This window comes from Catharus ustulatus, chromosome 16, assembly GCF_009819885.2.
Source record: "Catharus ustulatus isolate bCatUst1 chromosome 16, bCatUst1.pri.v2, whole genome shotgun sequence".
NCBI lineage: Eukaryota > Metazoa > Chordata > Aves > Passeriformes > Turdidae > Catharus > Catharus ustulatus.
The window spans coordinates 8,791,793-8,816,362 of NC_046236.1; the positions used below are offsets into that span (position 1 = coordinate 8,791,793).

A 24,570-nucleotide genomic window follows, 5' to 3' on the forward strand; every position below is an offset into this window, starting at 1 on the left:
TGCAATCTTCTTTGTTTCCTTTTTCTGCTTTTAACCTTAAAAGCAAAAAACATTGAAGCATTTCTATTGAAAATGCTGCTGGTGTTTTTTGAAAGCCATTTAGATAAGCAAACCCCAAATTTCTATTTATAACTATGGGATGTGTTAGAAGTCTGGAGAAAAGGCTGTCACCAGCTGAAAAATAAAGCCTCCAAATAGTCCTGCAGCAAAACTAGATTTGAGACTCTTGGTTCATAAAAAGAAGGGGGGAAGTGGGGCAGGGAAAGAAAGACCATGGGCTGTTAGTGGAGTGTTAAAATACAACTCAGAATACAAAGAAGTGGGTGAGAGATTGCAGAGCACAGGAGCTGCTTGCCCTGACTCCCCTGAAACCCTCCCTGTGGCATCAGTCACCCAGATCTTTCCTGATGTAACACTCTGCTTTCTTACCTGATGCTTTGTTCAGTCTGTGCAAGAGTTTAAATGTGGTATCTTCACAGAACCTACCATATTCTGCAAGTTGGAATCATGTCAGAAATAAGAGGGGCTAATGGGTATAAATGCAGTTTTCATGAAGCTGCCCAGAAAATCTGGAATTCTGGGTTTCTGCCTGTGTTGGTTTCTGTTGCCTGTTCTGGATTCTGTAAATCCCAGAATGCTTTTAGCTGAGGACCTGCCACTCTGGAACGATTTCTATTTCTGGTTAGTTCTTTCTGTTTTCATCATTCTCTTTTTCCATCTTGACTAATTAAATTGAAAAATACTGCATTAATGAGATGCTCTGGAAGTGTGCTGGTTGCCTTCATTCTGGATTTTCTTCTCAGTCCAGGGTTGTGTTCCACAAACTCTTGTGTTTCAGTGGCTGTCTCTTCATAAATCTCAAATCATTGAATGATTTGAAGGACACTTGGATAATTGTAAGCAAGAGTCTCCAGTACATCTAATTCTCTGTAGTTTTTTCTCTCCTAACTCAGGTGTTCATGTCAGTTGTTCATCTACTCTAGTACTTATATCTTCCTGTATTTCTCTTCTTTTTGTAAATATAATTCTTCTTGAATTGTAAAAATACCATTCAAATATATTCTATTGAATTCTCAGTCTTCCTGTCAAAGTATGAAGAAAGCAATGGTGCATTGCACAAACAAATTCTGCCAGAGATCTTTCAGCCCTTATTTCCCATATGCATCACTGAATGTTGGTGCTTGGAAGTCTCCTGAATGTCAGCTTTTGCTTTGCTAATCTGATCCTAAGTGAATTAAAAAATGCCCTGAAACTTTTTATCCTCTACAGTCACGAAAGCAAGACTAAGCATTTGACAAACTCTGCTCCTGATTTGGAGAATTAGGTTTGTTTGCCCTGTCACTTTAAAAAATCCATTTTGCAGAAGCCTCTTCTGCTGAGTGATCCTCTAATGGTTGACTTTCAGATTCATGACTTGCAGGAGTATCTATGGGTAGGTATAATTTCCATTTTATTATTTGTCTGGTTAATATATCAGTATTGAATAGATCATTTTCCTATCGCTAGTGACTGAATATTTCCTGGAGTGAAAGTTTTCAATAATAATTGTACACAGGCAGACTTCCAATAGTAAGAGGCTAAAATTATAAACACTTTATAAAAAAAACTGTCTCTTTAAAAGTCAGGTCTTATTTCAGCAAGATTGCTGGTGGCTCCAATTTCATGTTCAGGCTTCTTTGGCATTTCATTGGGAGGCTAGGGTGAAACTCCTTTCTATATATATATTTTAATCTAAGCCCCTGCTAATAAGTTACTCCAATAGACTTTCTTTCATGGATTTTCATCTTCTTATAGTCTGAGTCTATAGTATTTTTCATTACTGTTTTCAACTGTGTAAATGACTAAATTCTGGTTCGTAGAGTTCTGTGCACTCTATAAAGAGTGTGGCAGCGTAAACCTTTCCTAAGCTACTGTCACAAGCCAGTTGTGTTATACAGTAGTGCACAAAGTAGGTCATAGTTTATTCACTGTTACGCTGAAACAATCAAGTGTCAAACCAGAACATCAGTCTTGTACATTAAGATGAGGGAAAATGATGTCTGCCATCCAAATTAGATGATAAGGATGTTTGCGCTTAATGCTTACATAAATAGGACAAAAGCTCCAAGTTTTGCAGATTTTTGAATTTTCCCTTTCCAGGAGCTCATGAACACTGAATGCAGACACATTCCAGTTCTTCCTTTAGCCATCACCTGTGCCTCAGCATTGCAGCACAGACATGATAAACTGTGAGCATTCCCAGGAACGTGGCAGACCAAGCAGTAGATGACTTTATTGTAGTAGGAATAGCAGGTCAAAAATAGCAGTTAACAGTTGTGCTCCTCAAGAACACCCCCAGCTCACCTCCAAAGAAATTAATCAGTCCCACTAGTGCTTATTATTGCAGTGGTGGCTACAGTGTCCTATGATTTAGAACATGCATGTGACTAAAGCATAGTTTAATCAGGTTTTCTCATTATGAAAACATAAGAGTAAGGAATAAAAAGTCTGAAAAATACAGTAAAGAGACTGAAACATAGTGCTAAAATTTTAAACTGTTCTGATAGGAGAAATCATATGACCTATTCAGGTAGAAATACCAGTACTAGAAGAAATAAGTGACATGTGGGAGATTTTATTTTTTCTTAACTTACATTGCTACAGCACTTAAGGGCCTCAGTTCCTCTGTCTCAGGACTTCAGAGAGGAGCTGATGTTTTAAAAGTATATAAAATACTGATCATGCTGCCAATGAGCACTACAGTGTTATTTAATTCTAACATTGCACCTTCTTAAATTAGGCATTCTCTGTAGATAATTTTCATGCATTCAGTTACACAAACATCTTGGGATTTAAAGTGCTTGTGATTTTCCTGAATCCAGCTTTCTGTGAGAATGGTTTTCTTGGCAGTGCCTTGAGACTGGCAGCAGTGCACAGTTGCAATCCCCACTGTGTAAATGGCATCCTGGGCCAGTTTGTTCTGCCCAGTTATGTCCATACACCTTTCCCCAGCATGCAGGGAATCTCAGCAGAGAAGAGGGAATGGTTTCCATTGCAGCAGAATCAGAGTTGTGATTCCCACAGTGGCAGGAGCTCACAGTGACTGCAGAGACAGAGAGATGGAATGGGAATGGTGCTGCTCAAGTTCAGATTTTATTACTTTTAAAAATGCAACTGAAAACTGAAATGGGTTTCTCACACTGCTGGAAGAATGATAGGACTTCTAGGACTGAAATGGCTAAAATTCAACATAAGGAATGGCACAGCTGCAAGTCAGGTTGATGATGCTGACATTTACACTGTTCATTGCTTTAGATATGTGCTGTCTGAAAGAAATGAGCTGGATTATCAGGTAGTGTAAGTTGTTCTCAACATCTTCCTTAGGCATTTCAAAATATTTTAAGCAAGCTAGTTCAGTTTGAGGTGTCACAGCCTGAAAAATACATTTCTCCAATGGAAATTTCCAGTAAAAAAACGTAGCCAGGAAGCTTCTTTCTCCATCTTTCCAGCTTATCTGAATCCTGAGGACATCTTACTTTTCTATCTGCATAGGAAGCAAGTTTATGTCAAAAACTATTTAAATAACTGCCTGAAATCCAGATTTATACTGACAGCCTGTGCTTCCTGCTTGGTATGATGTGATTGGAAATTGTTATGCTTAAGTAACACAGGTTATGATAAGACAAGGACACTACTGACTAAAAGCACTGCTAGCAGATACCTAAAATACCTGCTCATTTTAATGTGAAAGTGTGTGAGCCCTGAGGTTTCTGAATGTTGTAATTTTTATTAAAAATTTGCAAAATGTCAGCCTCATCACATCACAGAATATTAGATAAAATGCAATGCAATAGAGAGTATTTTGTATACAGGACATCCATAGTCATATGGGACATGAAATCCACCCTCTATTTTTCTCCTTAACAGCTGTACAAACAGAAACCCTAAAATCCAGACAGGTCTTGTGCCATCGAGGCACTGGGCATGTATTGCCTTGCCTATTGTAAAACAGGGTTTATCCTGCTGCTGCAGTCTCATTTTGGGATTTAAGGGATTGCTGTGGCCCTCCTCATACAGCACTTTCCCTGTGCTTTCTATGAGCTGAGATTCTCCAAGTTGGGAGCACATTGAGCACCTTAAATTAGCACATAGCCCTGTTGCAGCCCAGTATTCCTGGTATGTACCCAGAGGATTTTGTTTGCTGGTTTTCAGTTGCATGCCTTGGAAGGGTAACTAACCTCTCCTGAAACTGCATGTTCAAAAGGAGATTTTTTGGGATTATTTGGCTTTCTTTACCTCTAGCATAGCTTTTATATATAAATCTCCCAACAAACTTGCTTGATGTAAAATGTGTGTAGTACAGACACATCTTCTGAAATATAGGAAATAGAAAAGCAGATTTTATTAAGGTGAAAGGCAGTTTGTAAAATTTTAAAATATCAAAACGGAATAGGATAGCTGAAATCACATAAGTAAAATGAGGAACCAGACTCTTGTATCAGCAGAAGAAAAACATTAGGTTAATCTGTATTACAACATTCTGAAAGAATACAGAGCTTTGAAAACAGCTTTCACTAGGGGGTGGAACATTTTTACTTTTATGTACAGCTTTTGTTCATTTAGAATTGTTTACTCCAGCAAGCAACCCTGTGCTCTTTGTTTGACTGATTTTTCCCATTTGGCAGATCCTTTGCAATCACATGGATAACATTCTTCTTTCCACTGAGACATAGAAAAACTATTCTTTATTGACCTTGTTTATTGTCCTAAATGACAAAAAATATACGCTAGGTGAACTGTATGACTTCATCACTGACTTTTAATTGAAAATTCTTTAAAGCAAAAACCTCAAAGCGCTGCTTTCAATTTTTTTTTTTTTTTTAACAATTCAGTGACTTCTTACTAGCAAACAACTGTGCCCTCAGCTACACAATTCCCACAGCTGGTACAGAGAGCTGTGTGCAAGAATCTGACTGCTGAATCTGTGTCAAAATATGAAAAAAATGCCATGCAAAGAAGAAATAATACACACACTTTTTGGGTTGGGCAGGGGATTTTTATTTATTTATTGAACAACAGAGTATTTGATGTGGAAGTATGGATGTTTTCTTTTTTGTTACTGTGCCTGTTAATTTTTTTTTGTATGGTTGCAGTGGGAAGCAAATCAGAAGAGATGGACTAACGTACACAAAATCCTTCAACATCTCAATTTTAGTTTCCTCACTAAAATTCCAAAGCCTAGAGCTCATGGACTTTGTGATACTGATTTAGAAACGTTCTTAGCATTAAAGTTTTACATGTGAGGTGTTGTAAATCAAAGGCAGGTTATGTAAGGATCCAGCATGCCAAAACAAAACTCAGTCAGTCTAAGTGAGCACCATTCTGTTAAAACAGATGGAATAGTGCTTATCTAGCCAAAAATGTTGAATCTATGTTTATCTTGTGTTCCTGAATGCTCACTTAAAATCTCTTCTGACAGGAATAAAACTCTGGGTGAAATTAAATGGGGTTCTACCCACATGTAGGCAAGTGTTAAATCTTCATTTATCATAAACTGGACTTCTCTGACTCCTGCAGAGCTGTGACAATTTACACAAATCTGGGCTCTGTTCAGAACAGTCTAATTTGCAGAAATGCTGTGCCCCTGCAATTCCAATGGAAGGCAATGAGAGCTGGGGTTGCTCTGCATTTCTGCAGGGGAGAAAAGTCAAAGGCCCTTTTGTTACCACTTAGCACATGTGCTGAGAAAGTGTAGAATTAAGATCCCAGTGTCAGCATTTTCAGCACTCTTATGCAGGCTCCTTACTTATATCAGGTCCAAGCACAGTAAAAATCAGACTGGGCCCCTTGCTAAGGAGCCCTTATTATTTTTTTTTGGCCCTGTCAAGCACAATCATATTCATGCCTTTATAATTTCACAATTAGAGATGATAGTAGCAGAACTACAAATGATTCCATGAAGTCAAAGGTGCAATTTTAGTTGTTTTGACTGACCACCTAATAAAACAGGGGTGGTGTCTAGCACTTGCTGTGGTTCCACATGGATTTCTTCCATCACTTGCACAGACTTTGTCTTCACTATTTCACCAACACTCCACCCCTTGGATTTTTTCCTGGTTGGTGATGATGGTTCTTACACCAGACCTGGAAATATCAAACCATTTGAAGAAAAAACTCCTCCTGCACTCTCCAAGCCCACTTGTATTCTCCTGTCCCCTCATTTTCACAAGCACAAGCAACTGAACCAGAACAGGAAACTGCTGAGCCAACAGGGGGAAAAAAAATCCCTTTTGTGTTAGGAATTTGGCTGCTGAGCTCCTTGACTGGCTCATGTGGGTTTGATAGGTGCCAGAGCTAAGAGTAAGTGTGGGAATGCAGCCAAAGGTGGGGGAATGTGGTTTAGGAGCCCTTTCCTTCAGTTTAACTTTGCTTATATTGAGGAACTGCACCAAGGGGCAATTCTCTCTGTAGCACTGCTCACTGCAATGGAAAAAATCTGTGTGCATGTTAAAACCAAGTGGACACAAACATTGTAAGTAAATAGTAAAGCCTTTATTCTCGTTAAGAACAGCATTTTGAAAATAAAACATTTGCCCATGCTTTACAACCTTTGTAGTTTTGTATACTTATGTACAGTCATCATGGTACACATTGATTGTCTTGAAAATCCTTTAGAGATGTACTTAATAAGATACCAGTATGCAACAATCAGCGGAAAAAAGGGTACGTTATAAAACACACGTTAATACATTTAATAAATATATATTATCTATCAAAAATGAGCTTTAGCTCTCATCAATTAATAAAAAGCACCTGCTTTGTAATCCTGTAAGTTGGTAGAATAATCCAATTGTTTTATTATAAAAGCTACAATGCTCCCTTTTGTGTGTGTGGCCTTTAGTTAGACCCAAGGCATCGAGCTCAAACCAAGCCAACCAAGATGCCTGTGTTTAGACTAAAAGCAGCTAATTCTAGAGTATTCCATGTGCCTTGTTTATAGAAACAGCTGGATGTATTGAGAGTGTTCTTCTGAAGATGCTACATATTTTCTGGCAAGTGTCAAACACCCTCAACCCATCTGAAAGCAGGACAGGATCTCTATGACTTCAAACTCTTTTCCTGCCATTGATCATAAACCCAGTAATTATTAATCTTGTTTTGGTGGTAGATGCTTTTGTCACATGCTTTGTGGTTTCATTTTCTGCATGGAAACACCATGATCACATAACTATCAAGGGACAACATAGTAGCTTTTATAGTATAAAAGCTAATTATAGTTAGGAGAACTGCGAAAGGCTTGTGCTTACTTACTTATTCATGTTGTTCACAGATGCTCTACATTCTAGAAAGCTTTCAAAAAAGGCAAAAGTAAACACTATTAACAAAAATATAAGTTAACATAAAGGTGCCTTTCTTCAATTACAGTTTTATTTTGGGGCATTTTACATCACAGACTAGTGACATACAAAAAAAAGAAGTTGCTCATTACTAATTGTATAAAGTTGGAAAATAAAGACCCTCCTAAATCTATTGCCACACTTTCACCACCACACATTAAACCCAATCCTGCTAATTTTTAATTCACTGAATCGTCCACATGACTAACCCAGTGAGACTAGTCATGTGAACAGCAGTTTGTAAGATCTGGCCATATCTTTGCATAAGCCCTGAAATTCCAAACAACTTCATCAGAAGCAGGATTGGGAACTCTAATTATCAATTCAGTCACATCTAGAAAAAGAAAAAGAAAGTTTCTTCAGATAAGTATGTCTTGTATAGATTTTGTCAAAGGTCTGTAAAATGTGTATTGTAATTTGTAAGTCTTGGTTGTAGCATGATAAACTTTTCAAAAGAAAGATGTACTACCATTTATGCCATGGTCATCTTATATGTTTTTACGATAAGAGTTTTATGAGGGGCTTTTTTCTAACTGGTTTTTAAAAGCAAAATTCTGCAGGCAAGTGATGATAATAATTTTTTTATTGTTCCAAATTACGTGTCTCCTGGGTGGCTGTCATTATTTTAAATATTATCTTGTTTGATCAAAGCTCTGCTCATAACAGGCAAAATGTATTTCTAAGTCACTGGATAGCATGCAATATCCACCCCTACCCTACTTGGTTACTATGGCCATCTAGTTACATACAAAATGAAATAAAGGATCCCTAAAACAAGCACATGCTTCCTTTGCCTCGAGGAGGGGAGGGCAGGGGGGAGCTGACATACTCCTTCACTCATGCATGACAGAAAAACATTGCTTCTGGAGGAGAAGGGCTTTGAAATAAAACCCCATAAGATGATCATGGCAAGAATGGCAATATATATTTTTCCATATATATATACATATATCTGTGTGCAACACTTAGGGACTGGTCTTGCAGCCTCTGTACCTGGATGTAGACCTACTGGTGTCCATGGGACTACTCGTGGGAGTACAAGTCTGCAGGACTAGGTTCCTAATTCAGTAGAAATAGAGGTACATGAGGAATTAGGAAGACTCTTGAAAAATACAAAGCTTGTCTTTCTTCTGCAGTATACAGCAAGTAACTTCTCTCTGTGAAGCTACTAAGCTATTCAGTTATTTGTACATTTTATTTTTTTCTTTTTAGTTTGAAAATATATATTTTTATTACAGCATATGCAAAGTTTAATTGTAATATGTTTCCTATGCCTTCAAGTAAAAACAATTAGCTTTTAGTATTGAGGAAAGCTAAGATTAACATTGGCCAAACAGTGAGGATACAGTGATGTTTTCAATGTCCGATATGTATTACATGTTAAAGAAAGGAATGATTGCTCGAACATAATGAAAAAACATGGCACAACAAATGGGCAATGGGAACCGTTTAAATAACCCGGAGAAAAACAAAGGTGAAAAGCTTTGAGAAGTCTGCCTTATATCAACTCAAGAAAATGGATGGGGAGGGGAGCAGTAGGGCAGAAACCACCTTAAATAAACAAAAACAACAACAAACCACCTCCAGCACAGAGATTCTACTCTCTAGGCACTAAAATGCACCACCACGTTTAAATGCACGAACACCTGCAGTCGAGGGGACTCGTACGAACAGGGGCTGGGGGCTCTCACCGCTCTGCTCTGCTCAGCCCGGCTCAGCCCAGCCCGGCTCGGGAGCGCCTTCCTTCCCTGCACAGCCCGCACGGACTGCTGCTGCCGGCCACAGCCACAGCACAAACACTCCAAGGCACGGCTCGGCTCCCGGCACACAGCGCAGGATGGAGCAGAGCTGCACCCGCCCCGCTGCTCCCTGCCCGAGCCCCATGAGCCCGGCAGAGCCGCACCCCTGGGTGCACAGCATCCAACCACAGAGCATCCAACCACCGAGCATCGAGCCACCGAGCGTGGGCTGTGTGACTACACACGGTGCTGCGGGGCTGCACGGCACAGGGAAGGAGCAAACGGGCTTCTCATGGCCCTGGGAATGACAGCAAAAGGAGGAACATGGAAGAGATCCTGCGTGTTTTCACACTCTAGTGGCAATCTCTTGTGGCAACGTGAATTAAGTTTAGGTGAGAGGAGGGTATATCGCAAGCAACTGGCAACCACCAAAACCAGGCTTGCCTGGCACACAAGTTACAGACAAGAGAATATCTTACACTTCAGAATACAACATCCCCTCCGCCAATTTAAGGTGTGCCTACTTCTGTTATAAATTAGATTCAGCTTCAGTTTTACAATTTTGTTTTTGCAATTCTCCATTCAATGGTGTTCACATTTAGGCAAAATCCTCAGTAGGATTTAGAAAGATCCTGGATGCTTTGTTGCTTTGTTCTGGTACTGTTATGGATTCCTTCCCTCAAAGACACACTGCCAGGGAACAACATCTGCAACAAGGATTCTGATTCTCTACAGCCTACAGCTTTTCACCAGAGGTGTCGTCCAGTGTAACTTGGCGGAGCGGTTGGTATCTGGAAATAAGGATAATAAACCCATAACTGAGAGATCTAGACTGTTCAAAAATCAGTGTTACCACACTACATGTACACAACAGCTTTCCAGATGGTAGTTCTAGAGCAAAGTGACACCAGAAACTCATCTTCCACCCATAGAGTTCATTTATCTCTCTGCAAAACCGTGACTATATATACACATGAGCTTTGTATCTAACTCAGAATCAAGCAAAACAAACAAAAAACCCAAATTCTCAAGCCTCTTCTCCTTCAACTGCCTTCTCCCTGAGCTGCACATTCCAGTATCAGAAAACAGGCAGAGATGAATTAGAACATCAGAAGGATGCAATCCATTACTAAGAGAAAGCCAAGCCTTTTCATTTTACTCAAGTTGACATGTTTCACACAGTCTTACCACACAGGAGAATTCTTGTATCTAGTCTCTCCTGTTCACTAAAATAAGCCAAAACTTTACTTACATAAAAACAAAACCAGAACTGCAATCAGTTCATGTTATTTGGTTTTAAATGTAGAGGTTGAGTTATGGAATCAGCTCATGATTCAAAAGAAAGAAAACCCAACTCACATGAGTACAAACTGGCTCATGAGTAGATTTTTAAGAAGCATGTAGATATGCATGAAAAATGTGGGAATGAAAATTCTTCTTTTTCAACAGTATGCCCACTGTATGAAATGTCTTAAGTGAAAATTTGATATAATGTGAAAAACATTTGTAAAGTCTGTTTGGCATCACTAAACCAATCTCACAACAACCAGGCTGCAAAAATACAGGTCTATCAAAGAATGGCATGCCAAACCAGTGTCTAAGGAAGGAAAATGGATGCTATTAACATTAAAACATTCTCTATTCCTCTTTTATGAATCCCTTTTCAAAATATGTATAAACCTGTAAGTTACAAAGAATTACATGTATTTTACAAGAAAATGTAATATATGTGAGAGACACCATTATCTGCAACAATTATTTAAAGTAATGCATTGCCTGAAAACATCTGTGTGACTCACACCATCTTGAAAAAAATCAGATTAGAAATGGTGTCACTTACTACTTATGTTAAATACCTTAACACAAATTTAATTTGAAAGGGCCACTGAATAAGTTGTTTCACAAAAAAACTTGGTTCACTGAAGCTGCACTGCAAAATATGAATAGCTGAGTAAACAAATGCTAAATATTTGTTAATTACATATTTTCTAGAGGGAAGGGAAACATTACATGCATACTTGCTGCCTTATATTTTCATTTATAGCTTTCCTCCTGCTGTGAATAAACTAAAGCAGATTTTTCAATTAGTAAGGGTTGTATATAACAGTGCATTTCAAAGATTTCTTAAATCATCACATTTTGATACTTACAGTCCCACCATTTAGCACAACTGCCATCTCAGTTGGCTGATAAACATTGCTTCTAAAGGGAGCACTAGGCCGGCTTCCCAAACTGCCGTTTCGAAATCCCGCCGTTCTTAGCGCTGCGTTTGGAAAAGAGAGATCACTCTTAGAACACAATTCAAGCTGGGCAATCACACAGTATCTTCCAGTTCAGTTACTGGGAACTTTGCCACTGATTTTAACTTCCACGTTGCTTTAGAACAGCTGTTCCCCTTACATGTTGGGAACGGAGCTCAGAAGAATCAGATTTACATTGAATGATCTGTTTGCTAGGGAAGGGGGAAAAGGAACCCAATTTGTGAAGCTTGCCTAATCTCATTTCAGTGGAGCTCAATGTCTTTAGTCACCAAACCTTGCACAATGCATTTTGCAAATTGCTCCCTGTGTTGGCCTGGATACTGTAGGGTTAAGTAAAATGTGTTACATTTTGCTTTCTATCAAACTCGGTGGACAGGGATCCAAAGCCTTGCTCAAGCCAGTAAGCAATCTCACAACCCCCTGAGCATTACTTCAGCATGACTAGCATATAAGGATTTTCCAGATGTTTCAGATTATATTTACTCTGAGAAACTAGAAAGATGGAGTAAATATTGCTTTTGAATAGCTTAAACATGGCAAATCACTGAAGCCAAAGAGAAGATACTGATAGTCCTCTTGGATGTTTATACCAGGAATAAATCAGTCTCCCCATTAATTCTAGTACAAGTTTGAGTTCAAATTCTGAATGAGATATGCATATGAGAGATGTGCTGCTCTCTCTAAAGCAGTCTGGGGATTGGCACATACAAACTCCCTCTTTAATTTGAGGGTAAATAATGACTTGACTGAACTCAGACGTGGCCAGGGAACAGAGCTCATTTATCCACACGACGTGCGTGGTCACAACGGGCAATGCTCATCTGTCAGCTGCTAAACAGAAACATGCCCAGTTCAGGCACCTGGGGCAACAACTTCTCTTAGATTTAATTCAAATTACAATTCTACAGTCTCTGCCTGAAATGGTGAATGAGCTGAAGTTTATGAGAATTTCAGCACAGACTTTAATGAAGCCAGGATTTATCTCCAATGTAGTTGCTCTGTGCAGAAGATTTAAGTGGATCCTACAGCCATATGCTGTCCTCTATCCACTGGTACTCCTCTCGTTTGGGAGTTGTGCAGCAAGATGAAAAACAGTACTGATTTACCATGCAAACTCAGAAATTCCACCCTGCAAATGCTCAGCTGTTGACTTCAGATACATACAGACCCTCACTTGCTCTCTATTTGAAATTATGTATTTTTGCAGAACACTGGGAGAAAAAATCATGAAAATGCCTAAACTGTAACTAAGTATTTTTTGTTAGATATTTAACCATCTCAAGGTTGGTAACTTTTTTTTTTTTTTTGGTATTTGATTACTTCTTGTGTGATAAACACACAATTGCAGTGGTATTTGTTAGTACACATAGACACAAAAAAAATCTTCATCATGCACACCATCATTAAAATATTTATACAGAATATTTACACAAAATATACACAGTCATTTCAAAGCTATCTTAAAGAGCCAGTAAATTCAATTTCATATTGTTAAATTTTCTTTCCCTGTTATTGCAAACAGCTACACTTACTATGACATGAGAATCTGTGACAAAGCTTGTAGACAAAATATCCATTTTGGATTTTTTTCTCACACTAGTTTTATCACTTTTCCTTGTGCTTTTCACATTACTATTAAATAAATCCACTTGCATAGAGTATGTGTAGGTAAAAAACAAGCAGTAATGAGGATATTTGAGCAAATATTTAACACATTTTAAATTTTGTTCACTTTGCTTTTAGGCATTGGCTGTGACGGTGACTGTAGTACTAGAGGTTATTAAATGAAATTTAATGATACCAGAGCTGCTTGGGCTTGGGTTTCCTGACAGCTGTGGCATTCTACATTTCACATCCAGATTTCTCTTGTTAAGGCAAATTCTCTCTGTCTACAGAGGCTGGCCTACTAGTGTGCAAGAAAAGACTGAGAACTCAATCAACTGCTCTTGTCCAGGCTTTCTAAATACTTTAACATAATTTTAGAGGGCACCCCCATGAAAGTAACTATTTTAAAGAGATATTTCAACTTATTGTATAAATATTAAAATCCCAGATTAGTATGCTATTTAAATGATGTGAAAATTGCCGACTTTGAAATAGGTTTGCTTTATTAATGCTTAACATTATTCCTGGAATAGAGCAGCTCTTGTTGCAATACATAACTTGAAGCTACATTTGGCTAAGAAAGAAGGGAGGAAGGAGGACATACGCTTGCTTGAAACTGAATGCTGTTCAGATTCTTAAAATGCTGCTTAAAATCTTTAAAAAAAGAGCAAAGTTATAAAATTGTTTTATACAAGTATTAGTGGAAATATTAAGAATTAATGGAAAATATGTTTGTCCAGGCATGGCTTCTATTTAAAGCTAACTGTTTACTGAAACAAATATTACAGTCAGCAATCTATTTTCTATCATGTCTTCCAAACTTTACAACTAGTGGATCTTCTATTCCTAAACATTATTCTTAAGTATCTTCAGTATCTGAAGAAATTATCCATCTGATAATTTCTAAACTCTTGATGATGAATTCTCCAATTGAGTCTGATTAAATGGATGAAAGAAGGGAACATTCTCCATGTACCTGCAGAGCCAATTGCTCACAGACTCGAGGTGCTTTGCCACTGACAGCCATCAGCACGGGGATCTGACTTAGTGACTTGGCTATTATTGAAGTATTTACTTTAAGTATCTACCATGCTACTAAGTTTTGTTTCCAAACCCTGCTGTCCCAAGCCAGTCCTTAAAGAATTGCTGCCGAGGAATATTTAATCTGTTTTAATATATTAAAAATTCTATATGCCATGGGAATAGGAATGACAGGCATTATTATTATTATAAGGGCATCAGATAAGGAAATCTATTTTGTATTGTACTATAATTTAGATAGATTCAAACAGAACACAAATTGCACTACAATAGTATAATGATTTTATAGCTATCATACATCTATCCATTTCACAAAAAAACTTAATTACTGAATGATTAGCTCAAAAAGGAGCTTCCAGTTCTTTTTTTAAAATGCATCCATGAGTAGGAATGATACAGAGTGAAAGATTCAATTTTGTTCTTAGATCTGCCTTAGCCAGAAATAGCTCCACTGAAGCCACTGCAGTTACTTTACTATGAAATTAATTTAATGGGGGATGGAGGACAGTAAAAAAAAAACCACCACAAAAAAAAAAGAAAGAGTGCTTTTAACAGTCCATAGTGCAACTACCTCTTGCTTTAGAACATTAGTAATAACAACCATTGTTTTATTAATGTGAATTTTTTTTTGTTTTGCCACTGCCCTTATGGTATCTACTCACAGAAAAAAAAAACTTCCCCTACCAGAACTTTAAATTTCCTACTAAAAAACTTAGAGGAAAAAATGTCAACACTGTGCCAAACCAAAGAGCTCTTTTCCTCCATGTCTGGTCAGTACCCAGGGAAATATAAAACCCAGAGGAAATCAGACACACAAAGATGAAGAGGAAGGTGAAGTGCCTGGAGCACCTGCCCTGAGCCTTCTTTCAGGGAGTGCCAGAGCAGTGTGACAACTACTGCCTGGGATACCAGGCCAGCATTCTTCTCTATTAGAGTGAAAAAAAATCAGTGTGACTTGGAACAAAATCCTTCATCCAGGTGTGGGGCAGCACGAAACTACATCCCCCTAAGAGCACCAAGGGGCTCCAGCTTCCCACTGCTGCTCACAGAGGCATCCCTGGGATTTCTGCCATGGCTTAAACCTTCAGCAAGGCTTTGGGTCTCTGAGGCACCCTGTTGTTGCTGGATCTTTCAGCAATTATTCAAAAACGTTTCCACTGCAAATTTTAATGATGCCATCACACATCATGCTACAACAAGGCAGGCAAATTACCTCAAAACCTCTGTGAAACCTCAGACATTCAAGCCTTCAGAACAAAGGCTGTCTTTGAACTCTCCATAAACCACTTGGCATTTTTTCCCCACAGGGACACAAAGAGCCACTAAATCCATTTTAATGGAAATATAATTAATAATAAGTATGTTGTTGCTCAAGTGGCTGAGCAATTTGTAACATAGACCACTATTTTTTCCTGAGGTTTTGGGAAAATATTTTGTATTAAATGTTGGTAACTGCTAATTACAAAAAATGTCATTTAAATTATTTAAAATTAAGGTTATCTTTTTTTCACAATGAATTTTTTTATTCTTTTGGTGTTGGCTTTGTATTCGAAATTGTTCAGTTTTTCAAAGAATAATCAACACACAGAAGAATAATTTTAACCTGACATATGTATTGCCTGCATTTTTTTCATTTTTCTCCATCACTAGATGACATCTTAGTGAAAACTGTAAAGGGAAAAAAGGTGTAGTGTGAAAATTACTGCATTTATCATGACCTTCATTTTCAACACCTGAAAAATTTCTCATACAGAGAGTTTTCTTGACACTACCAAAAAATATAGTCCTTTATAACCAATTTTTACCTGCATTATGTTCATCCATTGAAAAGGCTTTATTTTCCATGTAGCTCCGAGGAAGCTGTATATCTTCCTCAAAAGCGGTTTCACGCATCCTCGGCTGTGAAGTATCAAAATAATTGGGTGTGTTTTCCTGCTGCGATGGAAGGATGGTACAGTGGACCTCTGGGATGGCATGAAAAATAACAAACACCCAACCACTGGACACCAGTGCAATAGCCAGAGTGGGATCACTCCATTTGTCTTTTCTCTGGAGCTCAGCATTCCCGAAGAGGTACATAGTCATCCAGGCGACCCAAATCAGAATGGAAAAAAAAAGGGTAATAATGAGGCACACTCCGTTTTTCTTCCATTTCTTAAACTTCCCGCAGAGAGTGAAAAACGACAATCCCGTGGTAAACACCATCAGGAACATAACGTAAATGGAAGCCATCGCAAAATCCATGGGCTCGTAGCTGCAGGCCCGCTTGTTCTCCCTGACCACGGTCAGGATGAGCCACTCGCTGGCGATGATGACCTGCACCAGCATCAGGCAGATGGCCACCCCGGCCAGCTGCCAGCCCGACGGGCTCTTCCCGTGCCGGACCAGCTTGCGGAGTCTCCAGGCTTGGGCTAGCAAGCACGAGAAGCACAGAGCAAAGGTAACTCCCCACAGAAACCTTCGGGTGGAGCACACCATTTCATCTTCTTGGATGATGAAAGCAAAGGTCAGCCCAAACAGCCCCAGAGTTCCAAAGAGAAAGAGGAAGTGCATTCCCAGGGGGCTCTTCTTCTCTTTGTCCTTGATGAAGGGCAGCCTCACCAGCAAAATCAGCATCAGCAGCAATGTGGTCAGCACACCTGCCCCCGCCACCGCCTCCAAAACAATCCCCCAGATGGCATCCAGGTCACACAGGTAAATGTACTGAGGGAGCAGGTCCAGTCCACACCCCTGAGGAGTACTGGAGTTTTCTGAAGAGCCATAGCTGATCACGAAGAAGAGGAAGAAACCAATGGCTGGGTAGGTTTTCATTTTTCTGTCTGAGACAACAAAATATTTGTTTAGCTAGAGCTGAGTTTGGAGGATTTCACAGACACTGAAGCCCAGTTTGTTTCAGTAGCCCATGTTTACAGTTTTTGCACTGGATCTGCAGCTGGCACAGCCTCCCCCCAGCCCCCTTCACTGCCCTCCCAAAAGCTGCTTTTGCCTCTTGTACTCAGAATGCAAAATGACTCATTGCTCTGTTTGCACAGATTGAAAACAACATTTCCAAACTCTGACCCTGCAATTGGCTAAAACACAGCCAGAAAAAATTATGGATCCTATTGCAAATATTACATTATTTGCAATACTTAGACATTTACTACCTGTTCAAATGCATTATCCCACTCAAATCAAGGTGTTTAAAGCATGTTTAGGTTTAAAGCGTGTTTAAGTTGCACTGGGCCTGATGCAGGTGTAAGCTATATCACAATTACACTGTCTCACAGCCTTGCTCCTTTTACTGGAACAAAGGCAGAGTCAAAACCACTTTTTAAATTATTACTTTTTAAAGGATAAAGCAATCCAAGGAAAATAAACATTGTACATTCTCAAAAAAAAAAAAAGAAAAATCTTGTTATTATGCTCGGCCAATAGGCAGTTATCTTATTCACTTCTTTCATCCTCTTCCAAAACCCAGATATTAGATTTCATTTGGAAATAGGAATGGTAGTCTAGAAAAATCCCATATTCTGTGACAATGGTGCACACATGCAGTGTCATCAATCAGCTAATCAAAAATGAATGCCTCATTGTGCTCCTTAGCCAGTCCAAAGCCATTCAAAGAAAACAAACAACAAAACCCAGAGCATCACTTTCTTGCATCCAGACAGTGGACAATGGCAAACTCTACAAGAACACAACACATCCCACTTGACCATCAGGATCAAAAGCCTAGACAAATCCCAACTTAGTTTTAGGAAGAACATGGGTTAGGTGCTTTAAAACTACACATTATGGCATTTGCTTTTATTAGGCAAAGGAGGTTGTTAAAAAATGTAACCTTTAACTCCCAGTCTGCCCTGGCCACAGCTGCCCTGTAAGGGCAGCCTGGAGCAAACACTGAGCAGATATGAAACCTGACTCTGTTAACCTTCACCAGCACTTAGTGCTGCAGGGTCCAGCAGGATTTTCCTCATTGATGTGAGGAACTTTCAGACTCCCACTTGCACCGTATGACCATGAGGAAGAAAAGCACCACAAAAGCAGGCAGCAGTGTAAGCCAATGTGAGTGACACAGCTCATGGGACAAGTTCAGGATGCAAAGTGAAAAGCAGAGAAACTATCAGGAGCTCTTTTGTAAGCCATACAACAGCCCTAAATGGTTACCTGTCCAAAGAGATTCTGTAGACTAGAACTGCTTTTAATGAAAACTTTGAAAACTTTAACAAGAGTTCAAAATTATTTGAAGTAGCAGTGCAATGTTGCACTGAGCACAATCAGTCATAACCAACACAAAAACTATTTACATAGACTGTCTGAAACTGTACTGTGTCTCTTGGAGCTGAGAACTATGGATTTGCTCATGCATTACAATCCTGTGCTTCACAGTTCTGTAAAGACCAAAGTTAAATCCTGAGGATGTGAATCTTCAAACCAATGTTTCACTGTGTAATGACCAATGGCCATTTTCAGCCTCTATCAGGACACAGATGCTGTTTCCTATTAGGGGCACCAAGACAGCAGACCTGCCAATATAAACATGTAATGACTCGATGGTCTTCACTCACACAGGATACAAAACATCCTAGTACAAACCTTCATCTCAGAAGTGGAAGCTGTGACAAATAATGAGATCTGGGCTTGGACAAACAGGAAATGGGTAATGGGCAACCTCTGCCAGCCCACAGAAATTAATCTTTGCACTATTGGAAGGGCTGCAATGTTCTAACGATGCAATGACCTGCTAAGGACAAATGATCTGTTTTTTCTACCTATCTGTAATTTACTTGATGGTGGATTGGTAGAATATACACTTGTTTATATCTGATTTATGTAACAGGTTCTTCAATTACTCAGTTGCAACACCCACGTTAAAAACACTGACTTTACAAACAGAAAACTAATCCTCAGTGAAATATATTCATTTTTGTATTGAATATACGTTCAATAAATCTCCTTTCCCTTTGAGTACATAATTAACTAGAAGAAAACATTCCGAAGATAGTTCTCCAATTCCTTTTATGTGCAGTCAATTCCCACTGCAACTACTGAATTTCCTCTTTAGAGTGTTTGAAACATCCTAAAAAGTGTGAAATGGTCAATGCCTGCTGACACAAAAGGGGGAAATCCACTGGGGTTTAGTAAGGCAATGCTCCAAACCAGTGGTACCATTTCAAGAAGTAGGAGGTCATGTGGAAAATGATTCAAAATTCATTCTAAATGTCATCCAAACTAGATACAACAACCAGCCCTGAAGTGAGGGTCATGTTAATTTTCCACTGTCCCATCACTTACAAATTACGATAAGCATGGACTAAATTGCTTTCAATAGTAGCTTTGTTTATTAGCTACTCTCCAAAGACCTGGGGGGTAATGAATTAAGTGTGAGTATCCTCAGTTCTAAGATATTTTCCAGTTTTCTGGTTACTTTATTCATGTCATGTAACCCTCATGTGATTGAGCTATTCTAGGACAGTCTGTTTCCATGGAGATTGTGCTGCATGGGTAAGCAGTCATATTGTCAGGCCATCATTTGTTTCCTCTTCCTATTTGGAAGTGTTTGGGAGGGGGAAGGGAGGGTTAATGAATTTGAGTATTTCCCCCTCCATGAAGAAGTGGTTAGTTTTGGAAAGGGAGAATTAAGCTGTGACAAAATATATTCAGAATTCAAAATACATATTCTGAAATAGAGAGGTGTTCAACTCAAGAGGAATTTTCCCAAGTTACATCCTACTTTTGGGAAAGCTGATGGGACATAATCTGTGGTCCTCTTGGAAAGGTCCTAGGCAGCCACAGTACTGACCAAGAAACCTCTAGGACTGCTGACAGTTATTCCTGGTGTGAAATAATTTCCTACCCAATGTCAGTGAGTCTCACTAAACGCCAGATCCTGCCCAGACCAAAGCTGGCAGGCAAGGCTTGAAGTCTCCAAAGGAGGAATCTTCTCCTCCTAACTGCTATCAACAAAGCAGTTTGTTTCTAACCTGTTCACTATCAATTTCTGCCTGACTGGGTAAAAATAGGCAATATTAATAATCAACTCCTTGAGACATAACCAGCCAAAAAATACTCAGCACTAAACAGTTGTAAAAACAAGGGAAAACACTGCATTACAACACACAGGTTTGGCAAGTGAAGACCACATATTCAATCATTTTAAGGGGAAACTGTGAAGTTTTTTTTCCAGAAAAGTTGTTTTTGAGAAAAAAACTAACCAACCAACCAAACACCCCCCCCCCAAAAAAAAAAAAAAAAAGAAGCAAACAAAACATCATTATGGGGGTTTTATTAAAATAGCATCTTCCTCAAGCCTGTGCAGGACGGCAGAGTTCTGTGCCTCTTGAGATTTTATAGTAAAATTTTACTGCACATGCTTGCTGGTTGTTACTTAAGACAGTAATTGTAGAGGAAGAGTATTTTTACCTCTTTATGTCTAGATTAGCTGTTACTAAAGTTATGCAACCTCCCAGTGGTAACAATAGCGCTCTATTCGGCTGGCGCTTCACTTGTGCTGCCAGGGAACTACAGAAACACGGGGATGGCACAGAAACATTCCAGCACAGACACAGCCCGTGCACCCATACACCCCACATGCTCAATGAACTCTTCACTGGCAAGAAAAGCAACTTGAGATTTTTTTTTCCCCCCCAGATTCCTCTCCAAAATTTTATTTCAGTAAAGCCATTAAGGCAACATACCTGAAACCAGAGCAATCAGGAACACTTGCAATCAATATTCTAATCAATAAGCCTTACACATTTTAGGCAAAAGCAGCAATTAGCAGGACAGCTTCAAATCCAGTACTCAATTTTTGGCTCAAAATCTGCTCTCAATGACAGCTGTAATAACTCCCCTGTTTTCTACAGAGAAAATGTTGTGTCCCCTTCATTACATTATCTGGCATGCAGTCACTACAGAAATTGCAGACAGAAAGCTGCCCCAGCGGGTACAAACTACAATTACAAGCAACTAAGCAGAAACAGAAAATCTCACAGTTGTCATCAAAAAGTTGTCATGGTTAAAAATCAATGAGGCTTTCTGTAGCTAAAGTCTTCTGACCAAAGCTTGCAAAGGGATCAAGAAGACTCAGCTGTATGCTGCTACAGAATATATACACAGAATAAAACTGTTACTGTGCAAAGATTTAAGGTTAGGCTGTTCATGGTTAGATGCACTATCTGCTCCTGTATCCTGTATCTGAAGTTCAAATGTTAATCAGCTGACACAGGGAGATGCATTCAATGGCAGAGAAGAAAAACAATCTAGTAAATATAAGCAATAGTAGCACAAATAGTAAGCTGCTCTACCACACAGAAGACTGGGTTCACTGTGCTATTTCCAAAAGAAAACCACCCCCACCACGAAGTGTTGTGGGGAGATGTGAGTGAGTGAGGAATTAATCACAACACAGGATCTCTGCCAGCTGCTTTTGATCAGAACTGAGGAATGAGCTCCAGGACTGATAACAAAGCAGCAACAGCCAAGCTGAGATCAGACTACTCAAGAGATGTGTGTATTTCCAGAATAATAATTAATAGTGCAATTGTGCTTTGTAGGCAAAAATACAGCAGTGGTTTTGACAGCCCCTGCATTAGATACACATCATGCTCTGTTAGAGCCTCATGGTTACAGAAAGCAAGATCCCACTCCAAAAAGGACATGTAGAAAAAGTATTGCTTTCCTTTAGAAATACTTTGTGACACTGAATACCTATGAAATTTTCTCTATAATTTTCTAGGAGCTCAACTCCCTTTGGTCATAACCTGCGTATCACGTGTGCCTAGGTACTTCTGACCATAGCGCCTGGCGTTGAACTCACAACTGATAGCAATCAATGACAGCAATAAACTGTTTTATTTTCTTTGCTAATTCTTTCTATTAATGTCATAGCCTTCTAGCAGATGGGTTCTGTCAACTGATTTCTCCTGATGTAGCGAGACAACCCTGATGTTCCCTGCTGGCGAGCAGCAAGGGTATCCCCGTTAAACAGCTGCTCGGTACTAGCGCTGATCGCCAGGCTGGGTCTGTGGCTTCAGCACGCAGGAAATCCTGTTAGCCTTCGGATAAACATTAAGTGCAGGTGTAAACAAAGGGTTCACATAAGTGCTAAATCCTCTCTCTGCGTGGCTTTGCGGAGAGGTAGCACAGAGATAGGGCTTTTATTAACTAGAGAGAAAACTGCTGCACCCGGCCGGAGCTCCCACCAGCCCCGCGACCCGACCGCGGCGGCCAGGGGCCAACAAAAGGCTTCTCTCGGCTTCTTCCCTGCCCCTGCCCTGGGGTTCCCGCTGGGAATGCGGTGAGAGCCGGGCTTGGCTGCAGCCACCCCGCGCACAACCGCGGTGCGAGCCAGGCGAGCCCTCCGTGCGGCTGCGTCCGCTCCGGGCTCTGCTTAATCCGCCTGCAGCCTCCTCCCGGACAATCCCTATCCCGCTTCAGCCTCCGCTCTTTTGTCCCTTCGCTCGCTTCTCTCTTCGGTTTCTTTTCCCCGTCTTTTCCTCCCCCGCCTGCCCCGCTCTTCTTCCCCATCCGAACTCCACAGCCCTCCTCGCCAGCCTTCCGCCCCGCTCCCCGCAGCGCACCCCGCTGCTCCGAGCCCCCCCGTCCTGCCCTATATCCCCTCTAATCCCCCCAGGATTCCTATATCCAGCCTGTTGTCTGCTGGCGGCCACCGGGCTAATTCTGCGGGCAGCGCAGGGCGCAGAGCCGGCTGAGCGGCTCCGCTACGTCCCGCTGGCCGCAGCCGTGCCCCGGTGCGGGGAGCGCACCCCCGGGGCCGGTTCGGGGCCGGTCCGGGGCCGCTGTCCCCCCGCCCGCCGCCCCTCCGCCGGCTCACCCGCTGTCCGCTGCGGCCGAGGGCGGCGGGGCAGCTCTGTCCGCCAGCCCTCCGCAAGTCACATCCCGGCTCCGCGGCGGGGAGCGAGCGCAGCGCCGGCCGCCCCCGCGGCGGCTCACGGAGCGCCCGGCGCCGGTGCGCGCCCTGCGGAGCGGAGCGCAGTCCGCCGCGCTCTGCGCCCGCCGCTCCGCCGCGCTCCGGCCCCGCCGCCAGCCCCCTCCCACCGCCCCGCCCCGCCCCGCTCGGGCACGGCTCGGCCCGGCACTGCCCGGCTCGGGCTCCCTTGGCTCGGCTCGAGTCTGCTAGGTGGGACCCGGGTACCCCGGGGGCAGGCACGGGGCACCGCACAGCTGCCCGGCCCCCAGGGGAGGGCACACTTACTTACACACTCTGCTCACACACCCCTCAAACACACGCTACCCCATCTCACACTCGCACCCTCCGCCCCGCACCCCGGCACACCGCGCTGCGGGTGCAGCCGCGCACGCACCGGGCTGGGGGCGCGGACTGGCCCAGGGGACACGGGCACGGCCGCAGCCCTACGTGCTCGGGTGACAGGAGGGCAGGCACACGGACCGGCATTCCTGCCTGCTCCTGTGTCCGCAAAGGAGTGCGAGAGCAAGGGTTGGGAACCCCCTCCCGGCCAGGCTGGCTGGCCGTGCACACACCAGGTGTGTGTATGTGTGTATGGCCAGGTGTGCGGGTTTTCAGCCCTCCGACAACGGGGATTTTGAAAGGGGCTGGATACATTCAAACCTTCTCCAGATGCAGCTTCCGACCTGCCACAGCCCGAGACAACAGCTAATCAAACACTCGGAAGGGAAAACGTTGGCATGCTGTGTAAGTGCAAGTGGCATTTCATCAACCCCTGCGAGCGGGGCACGTCCTGTGAAGGCGGTGCTGGGCACTGCTCCGTGTCTGCCCCCCACCCCCCATGGGCTGCTGGTGTCCTGCTTTTCAGCTTCTCCACAGTTCAACCCTGAGACAGTCATAACCCTTAGACAGGGCTTCCTACCAACTCCAGGAGGAGTTATTTGTAGGAGGAAAAGAAAGCTTCTGTATGTGATGTTCTTGAGCAGCAGAAACTCATGAGCCTTTTCTGCAGCTTGGAGTCCATGGGCCTGACACGTCCATGACTGGCAGCCTCACCATGCCCTGCATCCCTGGGTTATGCACCCCTGCATCCCTGGGTCATGCTTCCCCTTAAACCACTGACGACAGTCTGGGCAGGCACAGCTGACATTGCATCAGAGCAGGGAGTGCCTGGAATGTGTTCTTCCCGAACACCTGCCCTTCTTGCCAGGTTTCCATATCCTGAGCCTTCCAAATATCTGCCCTGAAATGTGTGTTCTTCAGCACAGCAGAGCTGTAACCTTTAAAGAGACTCTTCCCAACATGTGTGTGCTTATTTACCTGTCACTTATGATGCCTTGGGGGGTAACCTGAACTTAGCGTGGCTGACATGGAGTAAATTGGATGATGGGGTTGGACTGTAGTTGCCTGTGTTAGGAAGGGCAGCAGGCAGAGAAAAGCTGAGGCAGAGGAACAAAGTCACATTTCTGCTCTTTTCTTTCTCAATCTCTCTTACTTGCTGCTTACAGTTTTTAGGCATTGGTTTTATTTGAGTCACCTATAAACAACATACCCTGTCCTTGCATCTGTTGACAGCTACTCTCCATTCAAAGTTAAGCATGATAATTTTACAGAAACTGAGGTGGTGAGAGGTGAAG

General features: G+C 41.6%; 2 protein-coding genes across 3 annotated transcripts in view; one reads left to right on the forward strand and one right to left on the reverse strand.

Annotated features, from left to right (window-relative positions):
- Positions 1 to 6,944, forward strand: part of IQCK (IQ motif containing K) — a 38,035-nt gene extending 31,091 nt beyond the window's left edge. The window contains exon 9 of the mRNA XM_033073909.2: positions 5,133 to 6,944. Coding sequence (XP_032929800.1) covers positions 5,133 to 5,161 — 29 coding nt within the window. The 3' untranslated portion in view covers positions 5,162 to 6,944. The remainder of the gene's footprint in view (positions 1 to 5,132) is intronic.
- GPRC5B (G protein-coupled receptor class C group 5 member B) lies at positions 6,510 to 23,029 on the reverse strand. 2 transcript variants are annotated; one of them, XM_033073907.1, is made up of 4 exons: positions 22,841 to 23,029; positions 15,828 to 16,841; positions 11,266 to 11,378; positions 6,510 to 9,906 (listed from the first exon to the last, which is right to left on the reverse strand). In XM_033073907.1, the coding sequence occupies exons 2-4, from the start codon at positions 16,831 to 16,833 to the stop codon at positions 9,862 to 9,864; spliced, it is 1,164 nt and encodes a 387-aa protein (XP_032929798.1). In that variant the 5' UTR covers positions 16,834 to 16,841; positions 22,841 to 23,029; the 3' UTR covers positions 6,510 to 9,861. The 2 variants fall into 2 exon arrangements, with proteins under 2 accessions (XP_032929798.1, XP_032929799.1); XM_033073908.1 differs by having other exon boundaries at positions 15,828 to 16,837; positions 22,841 to 22,954.
- Positions 23,030 to 24,570: the final 1,541 nt, after the last annotated feature.